This window comes from Spea bombifrons, chromosome 9 (assembly GCF_027358695.1).
Source record: "Spea bombifrons isolate aSpeBom1 chromosome 9, aSpeBom1.2.pri, whole genome shotgun sequence".
NCBI lineage: Eukaryota > Metazoa > Chordata > Amphibia > Anura > Pelobatidae > Spea > Spea bombifrons.
Genome location: NC_071095.1, coordinates 38617688 through 38635625, shown reverse-complemented (window position 1 = coordinate 38635625; position 17938 = coordinate 38617688). Strand labels below are relative to the sequence as shown.

The 17938-nt window shown below is 41.3% G+C and overlaps 1 protein-coding gene across 2 annotated transcripts; it reads right to left on the bottom strand.

The window, feature by feature from the left end:
• Positions 1 to 2095: 2095 nt before the first annotated feature.
• NAA30 (N-alpha-acetyltransferase 30, NatC catalytic subunit) lies at positions 2096 to 9267 on the bottom strand. 2 transcript variants are annotated; one of them, XM_053475623.1, is made up of 5 exons: positions 9017 to 9267; positions 8245 to 8863; positions 4758 to 4881; positions 4422 to 4477; positions 2096 to 3985 (listed from the first exon to the last, which is right to left on the bottom strand). In XM_053475623.1, the coding sequence occupies exons 2-5, from the start codon at positions 8860 to 8862 to the stop codon at positions 3848 to 3850; spliced, it is 936 nt and encodes a 311-aa protein (XP_053331598.1). In that variant the 5' UTR covers position 8863; positions 9017 to 9267; the 3' UTR covers positions 2096 to 3847. The 2 variants fall into 2 exon arrangements, with proteins under 2 accessions (XP_053331598.1, XP_053331599.1); XM_053475624.1 differs by lacking the exon at positions 9017 to 9267 and having other exon boundaries at positions 8245 to 9008.
• Between the last annotated feature and the right edge of the window lie 8671 nt (positions 9268 to 17938).

Below are 17938 nucleotides of genomic sequence, written 5' to 3'. Positions count from 1 at the left end.
CCCCAACATTGGTAATGACTAGAGAGGCACTTTTGGTTTAGTAGACTCAAAGGCCTAGGGCCAGGGAAGGAGGGTGTACCAGTGCTTAGAATAAAAGGATGTGAAGCATGAGGTAGGTCAACTCAGCCAACACTGGTAATATAAGGAATCACTATAGAAGTGGCTATCGAGTTACTAGCAAGCATTAAAATGGGTATCAACACAATCATGACTCCATACAAAGCAATTGTCACATCACATTTACGGTGTTCATGTTTCAGCACAAATTGATCAGCAATTGAATTGAGTAGAACCCCCGGACGAGTCTGCACTTCTAGGTACAAGCATACACCGATCATGCCCCCCCCTACCAGCTCTCCCCTGGACTCCCAGATGATGGGGCACTTGACATGGGCATGGGGCACTTGCACATAGGTGTGGTCTTCTATTATCTGAGACACGTATCGCATAATGCATTGTGTTATACACTGGATACTGTATTAATAATTTACTTTCCCTACTATTTCACATATCTCCTCTTTTTGGGACTCCTGCGCCTGTTTATCTGTATTTTGGCAAGTGGTAAAAGGCACCTCTTCAGAGAACGCAACATGGCTGGATTCACATACCTAATTGACGCAACATTTAAGACAGGGCTCGACAAATCCCAGGCGCCAGGTCGCCATGGCGACTCAGAATTTTGTCCTGGCGCCTAGGAGTTTGTCAGCCTCTTACATTCACAAAAAATGCCCCCGTGTCACCACGCGGGGGCGCTGCTGTTGCTGTCTGCCCAGGAGTCTGGGCAGACGGCACAGCCACTCAGAGCCCGCCCCCGAGCCTGAGATCACTCCCACGGAGTGATCCTGTAGGCTGAAACCGCGATTGCAGAGAAACCTGCAATAGCGTTTTCAGCTGCCACAGGCAGTTTCAGGAAAGGGGGTTCAGTGTTGATTGGGTCCCCACACAAGTGTGGGGACCTGACACAACATCCCCCTGCTGCCTGATCGCTCCATGAGAGCGACAGGGCAGCGTTAACCCCTTCAATGCCGCGATCGCGGCATTTAGGGGTTAATTCCCGTTTTTCAAGGGGCTCTGCTGCTGGTGGTCTGCCTGGAAGTCCAGGCAGACCAGCAACAGCAAAAACGAGCCCCCACAAGCCCTTTGATGACTCCTATAGGCATGGAAGCCTACAGCAGTCATCAGAGACTCCCCCCTGCAATGGCTGGTCTATAGACCAGCAATTGCTTCCCAGCTGCCAGAGGCAGCTTCAGTGACAGGGGCAGAGGGTTCTTTGGTCTCCACATGAGTGTGGAGACCAGCCCCAACACCCCCCTGCTGCCTGATCGCTCCATGAGAGCGACAGTGCAGCGTTAACCCCTTCAATTCCACAATTGTTTATAACACATTTGTGGCATTGCAGGGGTTAACATTTGTCCCCACAAGCTTGTGGGGACTAAATATCAATGCTGTGCTCCAATGGAACATCAGCATTGAAAGTGTTAAAAAAAATATATATATCAAAAAAAATTTTAAAAAAAAAAAAAAACCCCAAAAAACAGCACTGACCTGAAAGTCCAGGGTGCTTCCAGGTCAAATGCTGTGAGTTTAGTAAGTGGGCTGATGATGATCAGATCACTCCTAACCAACTGTTAGTTTACAAAAAAATCCTGGCTCCTAACTTTTTTAGCTGGCGCCTAGATTCACAACAAATTTGTCAAGCCCTGATTTAAGACTAGACTTTGCACTTTTTGTTGAATATATTCAGAGACAGGGGGTGCAGTTGAACATTTAACTATTATATATTTAGCTGTGCCCTTGCCTTTGCTATGCACTACCAGCTGGAGAATTACAGAAATAAAGTGGTAGAACTAAACCGTAAGTTGGCAGCAAGGAAAACAACCATGCTTAAAAGGACTAAGGCAGATGAAAAAGACCAAAACATTTAATCAGCAATTCTGTCCAACATTGTGCAAAAGATCAATGATCATTTAGAAAAAGCACTTGCATCGCATTTCAATAACAGAATGCAGTGATTAAAATTGCATTACGTTACAGCATTTAAGATTATGAATAATTTCAGTGAAATTGATTGTACTTTTCCAGAAATGGGTGGAAGTTCGGTTTTCAGGATTTATTTAGGACACGTAAATACAGTACAAACTCTTTTGGAAACAGGTCAACCAAAGCCGGACACACGACAAGCATAAAACAAAAAAAGAACCCCTTTAAACAGTAGATGCCAAAATGTACCCTGGAGACCCTTATTACTTAAAATGAATAAACAATCGACACAACAGGTTTAAACACAGTCAAGAATTAAATAAAACGTGTGAAGTCAAATTTTAGAATGCCAGATGGGACTAGATAGTGCTTGTGCGTTCGGACCCGGTGATGATAACCATTTATGTGCTTCTACAACTTGAAAGTCAAACAATTCTAGCCACTTGCTGTAGTTGGTAGATTTGTAGTACAGTTTAGGTGGAGCGAGATCACGCAAAGATATAAAATAAAAATAAAAGCCACAATACAGCAGTAAGGCAATACAATTTCCTACAATTAAGAAACTGCATGTATGTTTAGGATATTCTGAAACAAATATATATTTATATTAAAAAAAAAAGCATTTACCGGCTTAAATACATAGACTATGTATTCTGTGATATTTACCTGTGGAAATCTCTTTAAACCCTGCATTCTGATCACTAAGGGAATGCCATATCGGCATGAAAGAAACGCAGCTGAAATAGAATATATTACACCTTGAAATTTATTTTGAAGACCAATAGCCGTTTAAACATGTTTAGAACAATATGCAAAGCTTAAGTTTCAGGAAAAAAATTATATAAATTGGAAAAAAAAAAAAAAAAAAAAACAAGAGGAAGAAAAAAAAAAGGGAAACAAAAGTAGTTATTTAGATCTTTAAGCAATAACCATCTTAAATAAAATCATACCACTTTACATTTTTTTGTTTAAAATCCCTTGTTCCTAAAGAAAAGTGCATCCAGAACCAGCATAGATTTAAGTTATAGTATTGTTTTGTTTTTTTTTTTCTTTTCTTTTAGCAGCTAGATGATTATTTTTAATATCCTTTAAATAGCTTACACTTCTTGGTGAAAATGGCGAGGGCTCCCACAAATCAGCACTCACAATATTGGGAAAAAAAAGTGTCCAAATTTATATAATAATAACAAAAAAAAACATTACTGTCAAGGAATTAAATAAAAGCAAAAACGGGATTTCCTTGCAAAGTGAAAAAGGCGGGAAAGGAAAGCATGCATTTTACTAGAAGGGGAAGACAAATATACGTAATCATACAGGCACTGGCAGACACAATTTAATTACCGTTACGTAATGTAACACACACCCCACCCTACAATACACTGGATTTTTTTTTCATTCACAATTTACCGAGGTACCAATACTTAAGAATGGAAAATTCAGTATTGAAAAATAAAAACCTAAAAATTGAAGCTCTTTTTCCCCCCTCCTTCCAAAATAATGGCAAGGTTTGTATGAAATGTTAGTACATTTTGTTTTGTGTATAACTTTACAATTTACATTGGCTGCTGTGATACTGCATTTGCTTACAGTTCTCACATAGGTTCTCTGATAAAATGTTCATTTATAATGTAACACAGTCAGTAGATTTGCAAATTAATGAATATGTCTTGGCCAGCAACTGGCACATCTTGCTAGTACCAAACGGTCTCCTCGATGTTAAAAACACTGGATTCGGAACAAATGTGCCATGCCTTAGTGCAACAAATATGTGCGACGCGCAATGGGATACTGACAGAAGAGCTGCATGGAATCGATGTCGTGAACAAGCATCAATTAGGGATTTATTCCTCAACGCGACATTCTTTTCTCAACGCAGCCATAGTTTAAGACGCAGTGCGTCTACTCCATTTAAATAGTATCTGAACAGGCGCTTATCTCGCACAAAGCCGAGGTTTTCATAAAGTTTCAAAGCAGACTTGTTTGTAATCTCTGTTTCCAACACAACCTATGTTAAAACGAAACAGAAAAAACAATAAGAAGGTCGTGAAATGTAAAAGGTCTGGTAATGCATGCAATTCAATACATTTGATGTGTAATGCACTGACGTTTTATTTTATATATAGAAAAAAAAAAAAAAAAAAAATTGAACAAGCCCCCAGCAGAATTGGTAGAGGGAATTTAAACATGTAGGTCCGAGCGGTTCCTGTCTGCCATCAAATTCCATGTTTATATGCTATTCATCTATTTTTTATATTATATATATATATATATATATATATATATATATATATATATATATATATATATATATATATATATATATATATATATATATATAAACTTTTTTGGCCATCAGTAATGTCTGTGTAATAAACTTTTTAGTCAACTATTTAAGCAAGACGTAAAAAATGTAAAACCCTAGGCTTAAAATGAATGCTTACCTCGTCACAGTCGCCTTCAACCATGGCATAAATAGCTTTCTTAACCAAGTTAGTACCTGAAATGATAGAAGCAGCTTTACATAACCATGATGACGTAACTGCATTTGATTTAAAAAGAACGCAGGATACCTTACTTTTTGACTTGTAACCATTAGGTTTGTACATGCCTGCCATTTATAAATAGCGGGACACAGGAGGGTGTCCACGGACACGCTATTAGCAATAGGTACTGCATATAATCTTGCTGCACACCGATATACATAAAAACAAATAGAAAAAAAAAAAGACTAATTAAAAAAAAGTGGGAAATCATAAAGTGGAAATCAATATTCTTACCAATGCCTTTTCTTCTGTATTTGGAGTCCACGGCTAGCATGGCTATATAACCTCGTCGGAACATCTTTTTGTGCATATCCAACTTGCAGACAATTGCACCTACACACTCTTCGTCCACCATAGCCTGAAATACAAGCGTTACAAAATTGGATTTCACAAGACTCCATATAACTAAAAACAAATAGTAAGTATGTAAATATGTAGGCTGCGATCACTCCTAAGAACGGCCCCTGCCGGCACTTTAAACATAATTAACATTGTGCTCCACAGATGTACCAATGCCCTTCTTTTATGTGGGTGACCCTATACATAAAATATAATGTTGTGCGGACAGGGTAAAATTATAATTAAGTGTGCATATAAACATCCCACTTAACAAATTCCCTATTTTTAGTATTATTACTAGACGTTATTCTAAACCGTGCAATTGAGCTTTGGGAGCAGCACAACAAATATAATTACACACACATGCCACTCAGACACATATGCATTTAATAACCGCTATGTTATGACTTGTAGTAGTATTTCTACAAAGCTAAACATACGCCTCCTAGCACAACCTAAAGAAAAGTACTTGATTTGAAAAAAACATGCAAATAAAGGCAATCCAACTTTTAAAGTTTGCATAAAAGTTTTTCAAAGCCGTGTACATTCCAAAAATGGTTTATTGCGTCCCTTACGTCTGTTTAGACGGCCCGACAGCTGTCGGCAGTGACTTCAGGGCTAAGGTTTAAAAACCACCTACAGATATCAGGAGTGTAAAGTCCTAAACATCCAATCGTCTAACGGGATAAACATATTTTTACCAGACAGCTGGACAACGCCGCCGCCAAAAATCCGCAACATAGTTTGGGCTGATGGGCTTATTGCTTCTTGTGACAGATAGTGGTCAAAACAAATAGCTAAAAAAGCTGCAGCGGTCAAGTCCATCTGATAACAGTGAAAACAAAAAACACCACTGTAACCAAGCCAGATACCCCATACACCTAAAGGGCTTTTCTGCAAATGTTGCTGCCCCCAACTTAAAGGAGATTAACTCCTTCATAACCTCTATGTGCTGCCGTTAGGTCACACCATAAATACTTTTCTAGGTGAAATAAAGGGGTCTGCCACAATAAAGGAGACCATGACGCTGACTTACTCATCAAAGCACAGGCAGCAATATGACTATTCTCTCACTTGTAAGGCAATATTAATTTGCGCGTGTGTGTGTATCACAGCCTGATATTACAATCAATCCCGCAAAAATTTACAGTTTCTTAAATACACAATTTTTAGATGCACATTATTTATTGTTTAACTATATACCGTGAATGCTTTAGTAGTTTAAGCAAAAACCTATTTGCTGATCTGTCATTTCTTATTTTTTCTAATTAATCACAAAACAACGAATTTGATGGCAGATGAGATCCTCATTCCTCCTGCTGTAAAGATTCAGACTTAATCAGTCCCCGATCTTTTCATAGGTTTGGGATAGATTTACGCCTATCCCCTGCATGATTAAATTCCTTGACCGTATAAGTTTTTTCCCCATTTAGATGGCAGCAATACACTTTCCGTCACATGCGAATTAAGAGCTCACAGTGAAAATTTTACTTGATTAAGGATTCATTTCTGTTTGGGCATTCAAATAGAAATAACTGTTGCTACAAATTACCCTTCCGGTAGTACGTTATAAAGTTAAATTCGGATCAAGTGGAACAGCACCTTTAAACACTATTTTTAAATAACAAAAAGTAGATTCAGTGTTCAAGGGCTTGCAGGGCTCATGTACAGGATATTAGGTAAAAGAAGGCGTAGTCGGGACATTAGGAGTAAGCTCGGCTGCACATTATAAGGAACTGACGTTTAATTGGTTTTATTTTTTTATTGATAGAAAGCGCACTTTAAAAATATATTCCAAGAACACATTTAGAGAAGCGGCACTTGAATATAGCTATACGGAATTGATTGGGGAAAAACGATGCTGCACGAGACACTCTAGATGTCCAGATGTTATTCCACGTGTAATAATCCATGAGCTCTTCATCTCTATTACTAAAATTGGAGTCACTCTAAAAGCTTGAGAACCCAACGGCTGTAGATTGATGTGTAGTCAAAAAATATTTTTGGTGAATTATCATAAAGGGGTCTACTGACTAAAGGGAAAGTTGGCAAGAGAGTTGTGGCATCAACTCAACTTAACTTTTACTTTGACACTTTGTAATGAATAGTTAAGTAAGACCCGAAAAACCTGTTGGAACCCTACCCCTTTTTAGTAAGGTCCTGACAATTGCTTCAAGTATCTATATCTCCAATATAGTGACATCATTCTGCATAATCACACATTGATGTCACACTTTGAAATGGGTTGTGAGGCACGAGTCGCAGTGATTCAGCTTATTTTTTTAATATGACACGGCAGCCGACTGTAGTCACTTTTTAGGGACTTGCGACACCAGCTCCTGGGATTTGTCAAGTCGTTTGACAAAAACAGTTTTGTCCAACCTGTCGGTGGACGAGATATAAGGTCCACTCTAGAACAGAGTTAATCCAACTAAATAATAAAGGAAACACAAAGCAAACATGGAGCTTATGAAGGGTTTGAAATAAAAATTAAAAAAAACCTCTGAGGGTGCAGGGGGCGAGGCAGGACTCCAGGAAACCCTCAGCCACCCCACCGCAGATAGAGGGGACCCCAAAAAATGTACCTCTTCTAGGCAGCCATTGAAAACCTGCTGGTGCTACAGAAGGGTTAAAGAACCGGTTTAAGGTTATTTTGTCATTAATCCGTTATTACAAAGACACATAAGTAGGAGGTGTACAATTGTGATGTAAAAATACACTCTGATGTACCCTAAAGGGGTCTCTATAACTACGCTAAAATAGGAAACTACGCGTGATTTGGTATTTATTATTGGTACCCAAAACACTCTACACTAAACTTCTACATTGCCAAACTCGTCCTTTAGCAAATTAAGTGAAAGGGGCGGCTTACTGCCTGACACCCTACCAAAGGAGAATGCATATCAAAGTACTTTGTGACTGCTTCAATAGGCAATAAAGTATTTACCTGAGGAAGAAGCTGCTGCCCTAAAGCTGCGCTCTGAGTAGTTCAACAATTTCTACCACTGATTGGTTGCTTGAAGCAGCCAATTAATGGCAGGAAATCAATGAAAGGACTTTCCGGGCAAGCGCACAGGGCCTGGACACCCACTCGCCCACAGTTTGCGGAGGATAGTTAAAGGGGCAGCAGAGTGTCCCAATGCATTTCGCAAGGGGATCGCCAGGAAAATGTAACGGCTATCATATACATTAAAGAGCACAAGGCGAGCGGACTGTCCCTTTAAAAGCAAATGCCCATGGACTTCTTAAAATGTGACACCTGTCAGCACCCTTAATGCCTCCCCCCGGCCACCCGATCCCAGCTGCAGCCCCAGCACTGCCCCGCATGATGAAATCTCCCAGACCTGCCATACAGACGCATGCGGGAGTCCCACCCACTTACCAGAAAGCAGAGCTGCGGCCAGTTGTGAATAAAGTATCTATAGGTATAAATGGAGTAGGGCTCGGACAGATCTTTGGTGATCAGTCTCATGATATCGGGCATCTGTAATTCGGACTCATATCGGACGTATCGTATCGTGGTGTCCTCCTCGGCCACATGATTGGTGTCCGGCTCCCCCCGGAGGGTGCAGGAGGCGAGGCAGGAGCTCAGGACTCCCTCGGACGTCTCCGGCCCCCTGTCCAGCAGTCCATTTGGGGCGGCAGTCCGTTTGTCGGGCTGGGGGAGGCCGGGCTCATTCCTGCTCGGCTCCTCGGGGCCCAGGTACTTGTTCTTTAGGGACACGGCTTTGAGATGCCGCAGGTCGGGGCCGATGAGCCCATTGAGCTGGTGGTGGTGGTGATGGTGTCGGTGGTGGCCCTTGGGGCCCTCTAAGCTATCCGCCGACTTCAAGTCCTTCCGGGCCGGTGTCTCGCTGCCTGCTTTCCCCGACTGGCTTTCTTCTTCCTCTTCCTCCTCCCCGTCCTCCTGCTCCTCAGCCGGGTGGCAGCTGGTGGTCAGAGCGAGACCGGCCCCGGGGTACTGGGAGAGCACGCTAGGCCCAGGCGGTGCATCAGCCATCCTGGGGAGAGACACACAAGACAGAACGAAAGCAGCAGCGTTAAAAAGGCACAGCGACCTCACACGGGAAGGGCACGGGCAGCGGACACGCACACACAGCCCCGGGTACCCGGCCCCTCATTACTCCCAGCCCGCCACTCGTTCTCTCACTAACCCACACGGTCTTCTTCCGATCTCCGCTCACCCGCGGCCGTAAAGCGAGGACACCGCAACCAGTCAACAGGCAATCCTTTCCGCCTGGCTTTTTTACGACACTTCCGGGAGTAATGCTCCGGAGTCTGCAGGGGGGTGGGAGTGGAATCCCTGTGTCATTGTGAATACGGAAGCTGTGGGCGGACAGAGAGGGCTCAGCATGCCAGGTGGTGCTCAGCTGCTGTAGAACCTCACAGGTTTAGTGCTGGACGACCCCCCTCCCTGATTGACAGCCCTTCCACCAGGAGGTGATGCAGCAGCTGTAAACTGAGGCAATGACCTCTACCGTAAACAGATCCGATTACGTGAACCCTCGTTTCAGTGCATTTTTCCAGCACCCAGCAGGGGAAATAGAGGGATGGGGCCAATTATGCTCATCGCACTGGGCTCTATTCACTAAAGGGAGAGCTGACAGGAGAGCTTCAGCTCCTTGACTTTGCTATAGATTATGAAGGCCCATCCCTGATAAACCACTGCAGGAAGAGCTATGTTTTCCCCGTATAATGTATAGTTAAATCAGTGAGATGTCTCGCATCTCCTCGCCCATTGAATTATGCATTATGCCGGGCCAGCTTAGTCCTATCATGCCTACATACCTCTAAGGAATTGTTCAAAGCCGTAATATGCACTTTAATGCACTTTATAGCTGTGTGATCCCTTTAAGTTTTCATGTCTGTTTTGCAAGTACATGGGGTATTCTTCTCAACCCCCCCCCCCATATGCATTTGCCCCTTTCCCCATCTGGAATGCCCTGCAGGAGATGTGTGCGACCGAACAAAGAATGCGTATTAAAAACATGCAGCAAAAAATAAAATGACATACCTGCACAGCATCACTCCTTCCTTGGTTCTCTTTTCGATCCACGATCGGTGGCAGAGAATTGCTGCCATTGACAGCCATGCAGGCACATGTGGGGTCTTGTTGGACCCCTAGATCCGTCCCTGAGCTAGCGAAGGAGCTGACGATGTGAGAACATCACAGGCTGTAGAAAGCGTATTCAGGTCTATATACCAACACCGCCAACAGTGAATATTCCTTAATAATATGGGGAAAAATGATCAATGATAAATAGAAAGCAGTACTGGCTGGTGTTTGTGACTGTGTATGTGTGTATATACAGTATGTGCAGTGTGTGTATGTATATATGTGCAGTGTGCAGTGTGCGCAGCGACAACTCCCAAAGTGTTGTGAGGTATATTATAAAGCCCGCTCTCTTTCTTATTGTAGGTACTTGGTTTTGATTGTTGGTACTTGTTTAGTACATACCCACACATGCATTACCATACACATACACACTAACGTAACCAAACACGCACCCAACAATACCTAGACACATGACCGCACTAACACACCCAAACATGAACTAACATACCCACACATTAACATAGCCCCCCCACACACTAGCATACCCAAACACATTCCACAGTAACATATCAAGTCACACTAACATACCCAGACACACATGTACACACATTCACATACCCAGAAAAACACATTTCAACAAAAACATACATTAAAATACACTCGCGGCACTCACTTACCCTGCCTCAGCCTATTCTTCAATGTAGCTGCGCTACAACTGTGATCCACCCCGCATACTCCTGGATTCAGTTTTTTTAGTGGCCCTCGTATTAGTGTCACCAAGTGCCACCCCAGGCAAGAATATTCTTTTGCACCCTCAATTTTTTAACCTAAGTGGCAATTTTTTTAAAGGCTAGCAGGATGGAGCAGTGAGGAAGATATACAGAGCAATTCATTTTTAAAGAGAGGCAGCTGAGTCAGGTACACAGAGTGCATCACACCCCAGTACAGGAAAGAATTGCTTTGGCCCCTACTGTGTACAGCTTCCTGACTGCACAGCGCTGTGCTCTCTGCATGTCACTCTATGAACCACCTCCCTTGCTCATACCCAAACACCATACACTAACACACATAACACCTGACACGTAAACAATACACTAACACATTGTTCATGGTAACTATACCTAGTCTAATACTGTACACTAACACACACGCTCACCCTAACACTGACACCCAACACAGTCTATTACTGTATACTAACACCCAGAGGCGTATCTAGGGTATGGCATTTGAAGGGGGTGCCAGTGAGCGGCTTTCAAACGCCGTCTTTTTTATTTATTTATTTTTTGATGCGGAGGAGAGACAGGGGCGCCTAGCAACCGCTCGGCACCCCTCATTCTCCATCACGAGGCCTCTACCTCCGTCCCGGTCCCAGCATTTCATGCTGAGCGCCATAATATGACATCATATTTCGGCGCCCAGCAGTGAAGCAGCGGGCACCAGCGAGCGGCTTTTAAACACTGTCTTTTTTTTTTGATGCGGAGGAGAGAGAGGGGCGCCTAGCAACCGCTCGCTGGTGCCCGCTGCTTCACTGCTGGGCGCCGAAATATGACGTCATATTACGGCGCTCAGCAGTGAAGCAGCGGGCACCAGCGAGCGGTGCAGGGGGGGGGAGAGGATATATAGTGGGTAGGGGGGGGACAGCATATATAGTGGGTGGGGGGGAGAGGATATATAGTGGGTAGGGGGAGAGGGTATACATTCCCTCAGTGCTGAGATCACAAGTGAATTTCAATTGATCTGGGTTTGTGTGTTGATCTATACCTGCTATCGGCAGCAGGGACTAATATTATATATATATATATATATATATATATATATATATATATGGGCAGCAGGGGCTAGTAAATGGGTTTTAGATATTTGGACAGGGGCGCAATTTCAGTGCTTTCCATAGGCGCTATTTTCAGTAGATAGGCCTCTGCTAACACCCCATACACACTCACTCTAACACCGTACACCAACACACCACACCCTACACTACACTAACACACACTTATTCTAACACCATAACAGCCAACAGGCACAGGTGTAGGCAGGTAAAGTTCGGTACTGAGTGTAGTAGGCATTTCACAGATGGATCCAAATACCTGTATAGGTAAACTGCAGACTGGAGTCATAGATGGGTCACACAGCATGCCAGGGGTTAATGCACAATGGATGACCAGACACAGCTGGTCATATAAGCCAGAGGTTGGTACACAGCGCAGGTAGTCTGACAGGCCAGATACGGTACACAGGTAGGGCAATATAGGATCAGAATCGCTAGGCAGAAGGATAGTCAGGCAAGCCAAGGGTCAATAACAACAAACTTGAACTCATAAAACAGAATAGCAGGACCAGAACAGGGCGCCTGTGCTGAGCAGTTCCCGATTTTTAAATCCAACGCCCAGCAAGCCTCCCATCCCATCGTGCAGTCTTTTCAAGCCCTCCAGACCCGGATGAGTACACGCAGCTTGTTACCCCTGTGCGAAAACGAGACAGTTGTCAACTATGTGTTTATTGAAAATATGAATTTGTATGTTTGGGTTTGAATGTTGTAATTTGTTCACTGTTAAATTTGGCTTAGCTGCCACCCAGTAAATTAAAAGTAAGCAGACATGTGTCCCTATTTTGAAAGGGACAGTTTAATGTCAGCGACAATCCCATTATAAAATAATTAATATAGTATGTGAGGAACTCTAAGCCTCAGTGAGTACTAAAACTAAAGCAAATAAGAAATAAAACACTTCCCTCAGACAGAATTTCCTCATTCCTCATTCTTCCGCCATGCTCTCAAATTTCTTGCCACTGATTGCCTGCTTCATCTACCAATCAGTTACAGTAAGTATTTCCAATGAGATCAATTGGAGAATTCCTGGCACTGATTTACAGCCTAAGCAGCCTATTGGTGGCAGGAAAGAGCTCCCATTTAATTCAATGTATAGACTTTACACATGCGCAGTGTGGTCTAAACAGACCCCTGTATGCAGCATTCAGCACTGGATCTGAAAGGAGACTTCTTCACTCCGGCTACCCAGAGCCTTCCCTTGCGGGACGTGGCCAGACCTGCCCACTGATGTCAGGGGGCGGTCCTGTTGATGTCAGTGGGTGGTCCCGTTGACGTCGGTAGGTAGTCCTGTGATGTCGGTGTGCGGTCTTGCTGACGTCTGTGGGAGTTCTCGTTGACGTCTGTGGGAGTTCCCGCTGATGTTGGGGGCGTTCCTGCTGATGTCAACAGGAAACACCCCCATTTAAAGGGCCATGGCCTTTTGGCTAGATGGCAGTGCAGACAATTTTTATGACTCCAGTCTAAAGGCTGTGCCCATGTGACCATTAATTGTGTTTTTTTTTTAAATTTTTTATGGAAACCTTGAAAATGCCCACTGTGAAGCCAAATCCCTTGAAGATTAGTAGAGGAGGCATCGTACCCTTTGTGGGGAGCCCCCTCCCATAAACAATTCCAGTGGTCCCTCTCTTTCGAGATCTGGCCCTCCTGCAGGGAAGAAAGGGGTCGCTTAACCTTTTGGGGAGTGAAGCACCAAAGATGATGACTGGGGTTCCCTGAATCCCATGGTGGTCCTTAATGGACACATTGGCACTGTTTTCACTGGTTTTATTCTTCACATCAAATCATTGTCCTCAGGACTGCATTTTTTAGTAGGCATGGGAGATCGGAATCATATCACAAAGCCATGCAAATCAATATACTTAGCAAACATAATGCCCCATGCTATTGGCTGGTTACCACCACTTTACTTAGCCTTATCTTAGTTTTTTTTTTTTTTCAGTTTTTTTATGGCCATTCTTTACCAGGCAGCTGGTATTGTATAATAATTACACTCTGTTAGTCTCTATTAAATTGATTAATGGAAGCCTTTTAGAGACCGCTTTTGCATAGAAAGGGTTTATTATCTTTTATGTGGGAGCCCAAATGCACCAGTAAATAGCAATAGACCAGAATATTTTGTCAGATAAGGCAGTAATCACAATAACAATATATGGTTAAACACAAATAATGCCATTTTAATAGCCCCATTGCTATGTAAGAGATTTTCGTTACCATTAGCAGATGAAAAAAATATATAAAAAAGATCCAGAAATGTATTTTTATTTATTACCACGAGAGGGCAGCCTTGTTTAAGATTTTATGAAACCAAAGAGCATATTCTCGCCTTAACATTATAGAATACTATTTTATGCACCCTTTGAGTGCTAGGTTTGTTTCTCATATCCATAATACAATAATGGTTAAAAAAAAGTGTTTTCTAACACAAAATATTTGTTAATTGCTAAAAAGGAATTGTTTTCATACCCTAAGGACAATATATTTGTTATTTATTTATTAAAAAAAAAAAACATTTTAATGTGCATAGCTTTTATAAAACTCCATCCTCATGTATTATTCCCCAAAAAAACATAAAGAGGTTTAAAAATCTATGAATTCCATTTATACAGATCTGCAAAACTGCTTCACCGGAGAGGTCAACAGAATGATTCAATGTGATTTGGATATGTAAATAATATTTTAGGTCAATTACTATTTCAGTATGTCAGATACTCTTATTTCTTAATACGTTTCTAAATAAACATGCATTACAGAACACATTTAGTGTATTTAAGATATGTGATTATCAGAAAAATTATTTTATATCAAATCTGAGAACATATCACATGATTTACCAGAGATCTGAATTAATATAATGTGATATTGTGGTCTGGCTAAGCATTGAAAAGTTTAATCATATTATATATATCTAGATGTTCCTCAGCGCCGTGCAATGAGTAATCCTACAATTTTTTTAATTAACTATATAAAATAATAAAAATGATAAGCTATGGAATTTTTTATGAGACCTGTAATTTTTACTGCAACTTGCTGGGCTGTTTTGATTTACATGGCCTTACAGTTTTGAGGTTTTGAGGTTAATGCCTAATTATTCAGTTATGTCTCGGATTCCATTTTTACTTATGTCCCTCATATTTGTAACTGCAAAAAATCCATAACCTAGGACTCCTAAATAAAGTGGCATAGATTCTATATTCTAGGCTGTCATGTGCTACAATGGCACCTTTTCACCTACTCAACTAAAGAACATTTTCCAAAATGACAATTAAACAACATGGTCAACTTCTTCTATAATACGTTATATTATATTCACAAATAGTGATGCCCTATTATTTCTGGCTCTTCAGACACTTTTGCCTTCATAAAGTGCATGGACTGAAAGGGTCTGAGCTAGATTTTTAGTAAATGGGAGACCTCTTGCAATTTCAGTTAAAATATACCGGTATAACAGTTTTGATTTGTATTAGGAGGCATTGCAATTACATCAGCGAAAGAATTACAAAATGTTTTTTTATGGAAACTCCACCATACTTCACCGCTAGGATGGTGCTTTCATGTTTGTTTACGTTGCCCTTTTTACACCGTACACAGTGCTGCCTGTTCTTCCTGAACAATTTAGCCTTCATTTCATCAGTCCAGTAGTGTACCTGGGGGAGGAGCGTGGACGGTGTGAGAGTGATAGGAGTTATACTGTACTATTGTCAATGTCTTGTTCAGTGTATAGGGGTGTGAGTTATGCTGTACTACCATCAGTGCCTGACTCAGTATGTAGTGATGGGAGTTATGCTCTAAAGTATGCTCATCACTTTATGCTGAGGCAGACATTACATTATTTGAATGCATATAGCGCCAGCAGATTCCGTCGCGCTGTTACATTCAGTCAGTAAAATAAAAAAATCACATAACAAACCAACACAAAAAGAATAGGGCACTGCTCTTGGGAGCTTACAATCTAGTTGACGTGGTGCAGCATAAATCCTATCATTATATACCACTAGCACAGGTAAAGTGCTGCCCTGCAGTATGTAGGATGTATAGACTAATGAAAGGGAACACATTAGTCAGTTATACATTATCCATACTGCAGGGCAGCATTTTATCTAGACTTTTCAGCCATATGTAAACATTATGTTTCCTGGAAAACATGTTTTATGTGGTCACTCTAGTCTTAGTATATCATAATAGCAGTTATCATGTACCACCGTCAATGTCTGGCTCAGTGTATAGTGATAGTAGTAATGCTGTTCCACTGTGATGTCTGGCTCAGTATATAGTGATATGATTTATTCTGTACCGCCTTCAATGTCTGCTTCAGTACATAATGATAGCAGTTATACAGTTCTAAAGTGTGTGTAGGGGAGTGCTACATACAGGATCCACCCAGGTGCCAAATACTCTAGGTACGCCCCTGCATCAGTGCACAAAACATTTCCTAATAGCGTTGTGTAGTGTCAAAGTGCTCTTTATCAAACTGAAGGCAAACAGCAATGTTAAATTGGAGAGCAGCGACTTCCTCCTCGTTATCCTACCATGGACTCCATGCTTGTTCAATGTTATGCATATGGTAGACTTGTGAACAGAGATGTTAACCACTTCCAACGATTCAAGACTTGAAGCTGTGACTCTAGGGTTCTTTTTTTACCTCATGGAGTATTCTCCATTGTGCCTTTGGAGTCATCATTTGGAGCTGGGCACCCACTTCTAGGGAGAGTAGCCACAGTACTAAATTACCTCCATTTATAATCAGCTTGTCTAATTGTGAACTGATGAAGATGCAAACTCTTTGAGATTACTTTTTAACTCTTTCCAGCTTTATGCAAATAAACAGTTCTGAGATTTCTATTTTTGTGAGATTTAAAATTAGCTCTAAAAACACACTTTTTATTTGATTTTAGTTTATTTTATTCCGGCAGGAGCTGACAAAAGGGAGCTACTATACAACTGACGAGAGGTGAGAGTATTCCAATAATTAAATTTGCTGGCAGGGGGAATCTGCACCTTGCAAATGACTTTTGAATGTTGTTCTAAAGCAGCAAACAGTCATTATTTACCTGGGAAAGGATAAATCAAACTATATTTGTTTTACAACAACCTTGTACTGTCCTGCTAGAAAAGTAGCCTGCTGCAGCACACGGTGCCGCAAAGATGATAATCCATTTGAAAGATTAGTATTATTAATGCAAAAGGTAATAACTTACTATGAATACATTTAAGATAATTAGCTGCCAACTGGAGAAGAGCCATACACCTTGTTTGTCTACAAATAATTGTATAAATTGTTCTACTTCAGGACACATAGGGGTTTGGACACACAAATATTAATTGTATGACCAAAACACAACCAAATGTTGCTACATGTGTAAAATACATATTTCTCAAACTCTTACATGATTCATACAAAAGGGTAATGGAGGAAAAGGTCATTAAATACCAAATACTGTACATAGAACAGTAAAAAATAAATAAGCATTTCCTTAAAAGGAAAATCCATATAATGCACTGGTTCCATTTTAGTTCTGGACAGTGACATTGACTGCAAAGAGTTGTAGTATGGTTGCTAAAGTGGATTGGGATATTAGGACAAAATAGATACATAATGTGCAGTTAGCTATATGTCAAACAATAAGAGAAAACTCAAGTCCCATCCATTGGCATGCATGAAACCTGTGAAGCATTTGTTCCCATGTTGCATGATTCATGATTCAGCTACTTGTGAAGTAGTACTCTCATTAATCTTTACAGTAATATTTCCAAATATAAAAACCGAAGAGTCTGAAGTATCCTTTTCTTGGAGCTGGCAAGGACTTGCAGGCTCAAATGGCAGGCAACAAGGGATTTCAAGGAACTCTTTAACAAGAATCTCTGGTTTGAGCAGAAGACCATCACAATGCACTTCAGAGGAACCTGGCATTACTTGTGACCTCCATATAGAAGAAGATGTCAATCCAAACTTCCCTGGAACAAATGAATCGTCTTCTTCTTGTGCTGTCTCAGCAAAAGATGCAATGCTGAACATGGAGAAGGAACGCAGATGCAGCCTGTTCTCAAAATGTGTCACATGTGAACTGGATTTAAACAATTGTATATTTTTTATCTTTGATTTTGGTTTCCCCAAATTAACAATCACAGACACACCTTGAAGGAGAACACTGATTTTGATGAACGTCTTTTGCTTTAGATTGATAAGTGCTTTTC

What these genes read in the sequence shown, in the direction of transcription:
- NAA30 (XM_053475623.1), bottom strand. Translation starts at nt 8,862, where the DNA reads ATGGCTGATGCACCGCCTGGGCCTAGCGTGCTCTCCCAGTACCCCGGG. An exon ending in GGCCGCAGCTCTGCTTTCTG is followed by an intron (nt 4,882 to 8,244) that starts GTAAGTGGGTGG and finishes CTTGTATTTCAG; the next exon opens with GCTATGGTGGACGAAGAGTG. An exon ending in TTGAAGGCGACTGTGACGAG is followed by an intron (nt 3,986 to 4,421) that starts GTAAGCATTCAT and finishes GTTTTAACATAG; the next exon opens with GTTGTGTTGGAAACAGAGAT.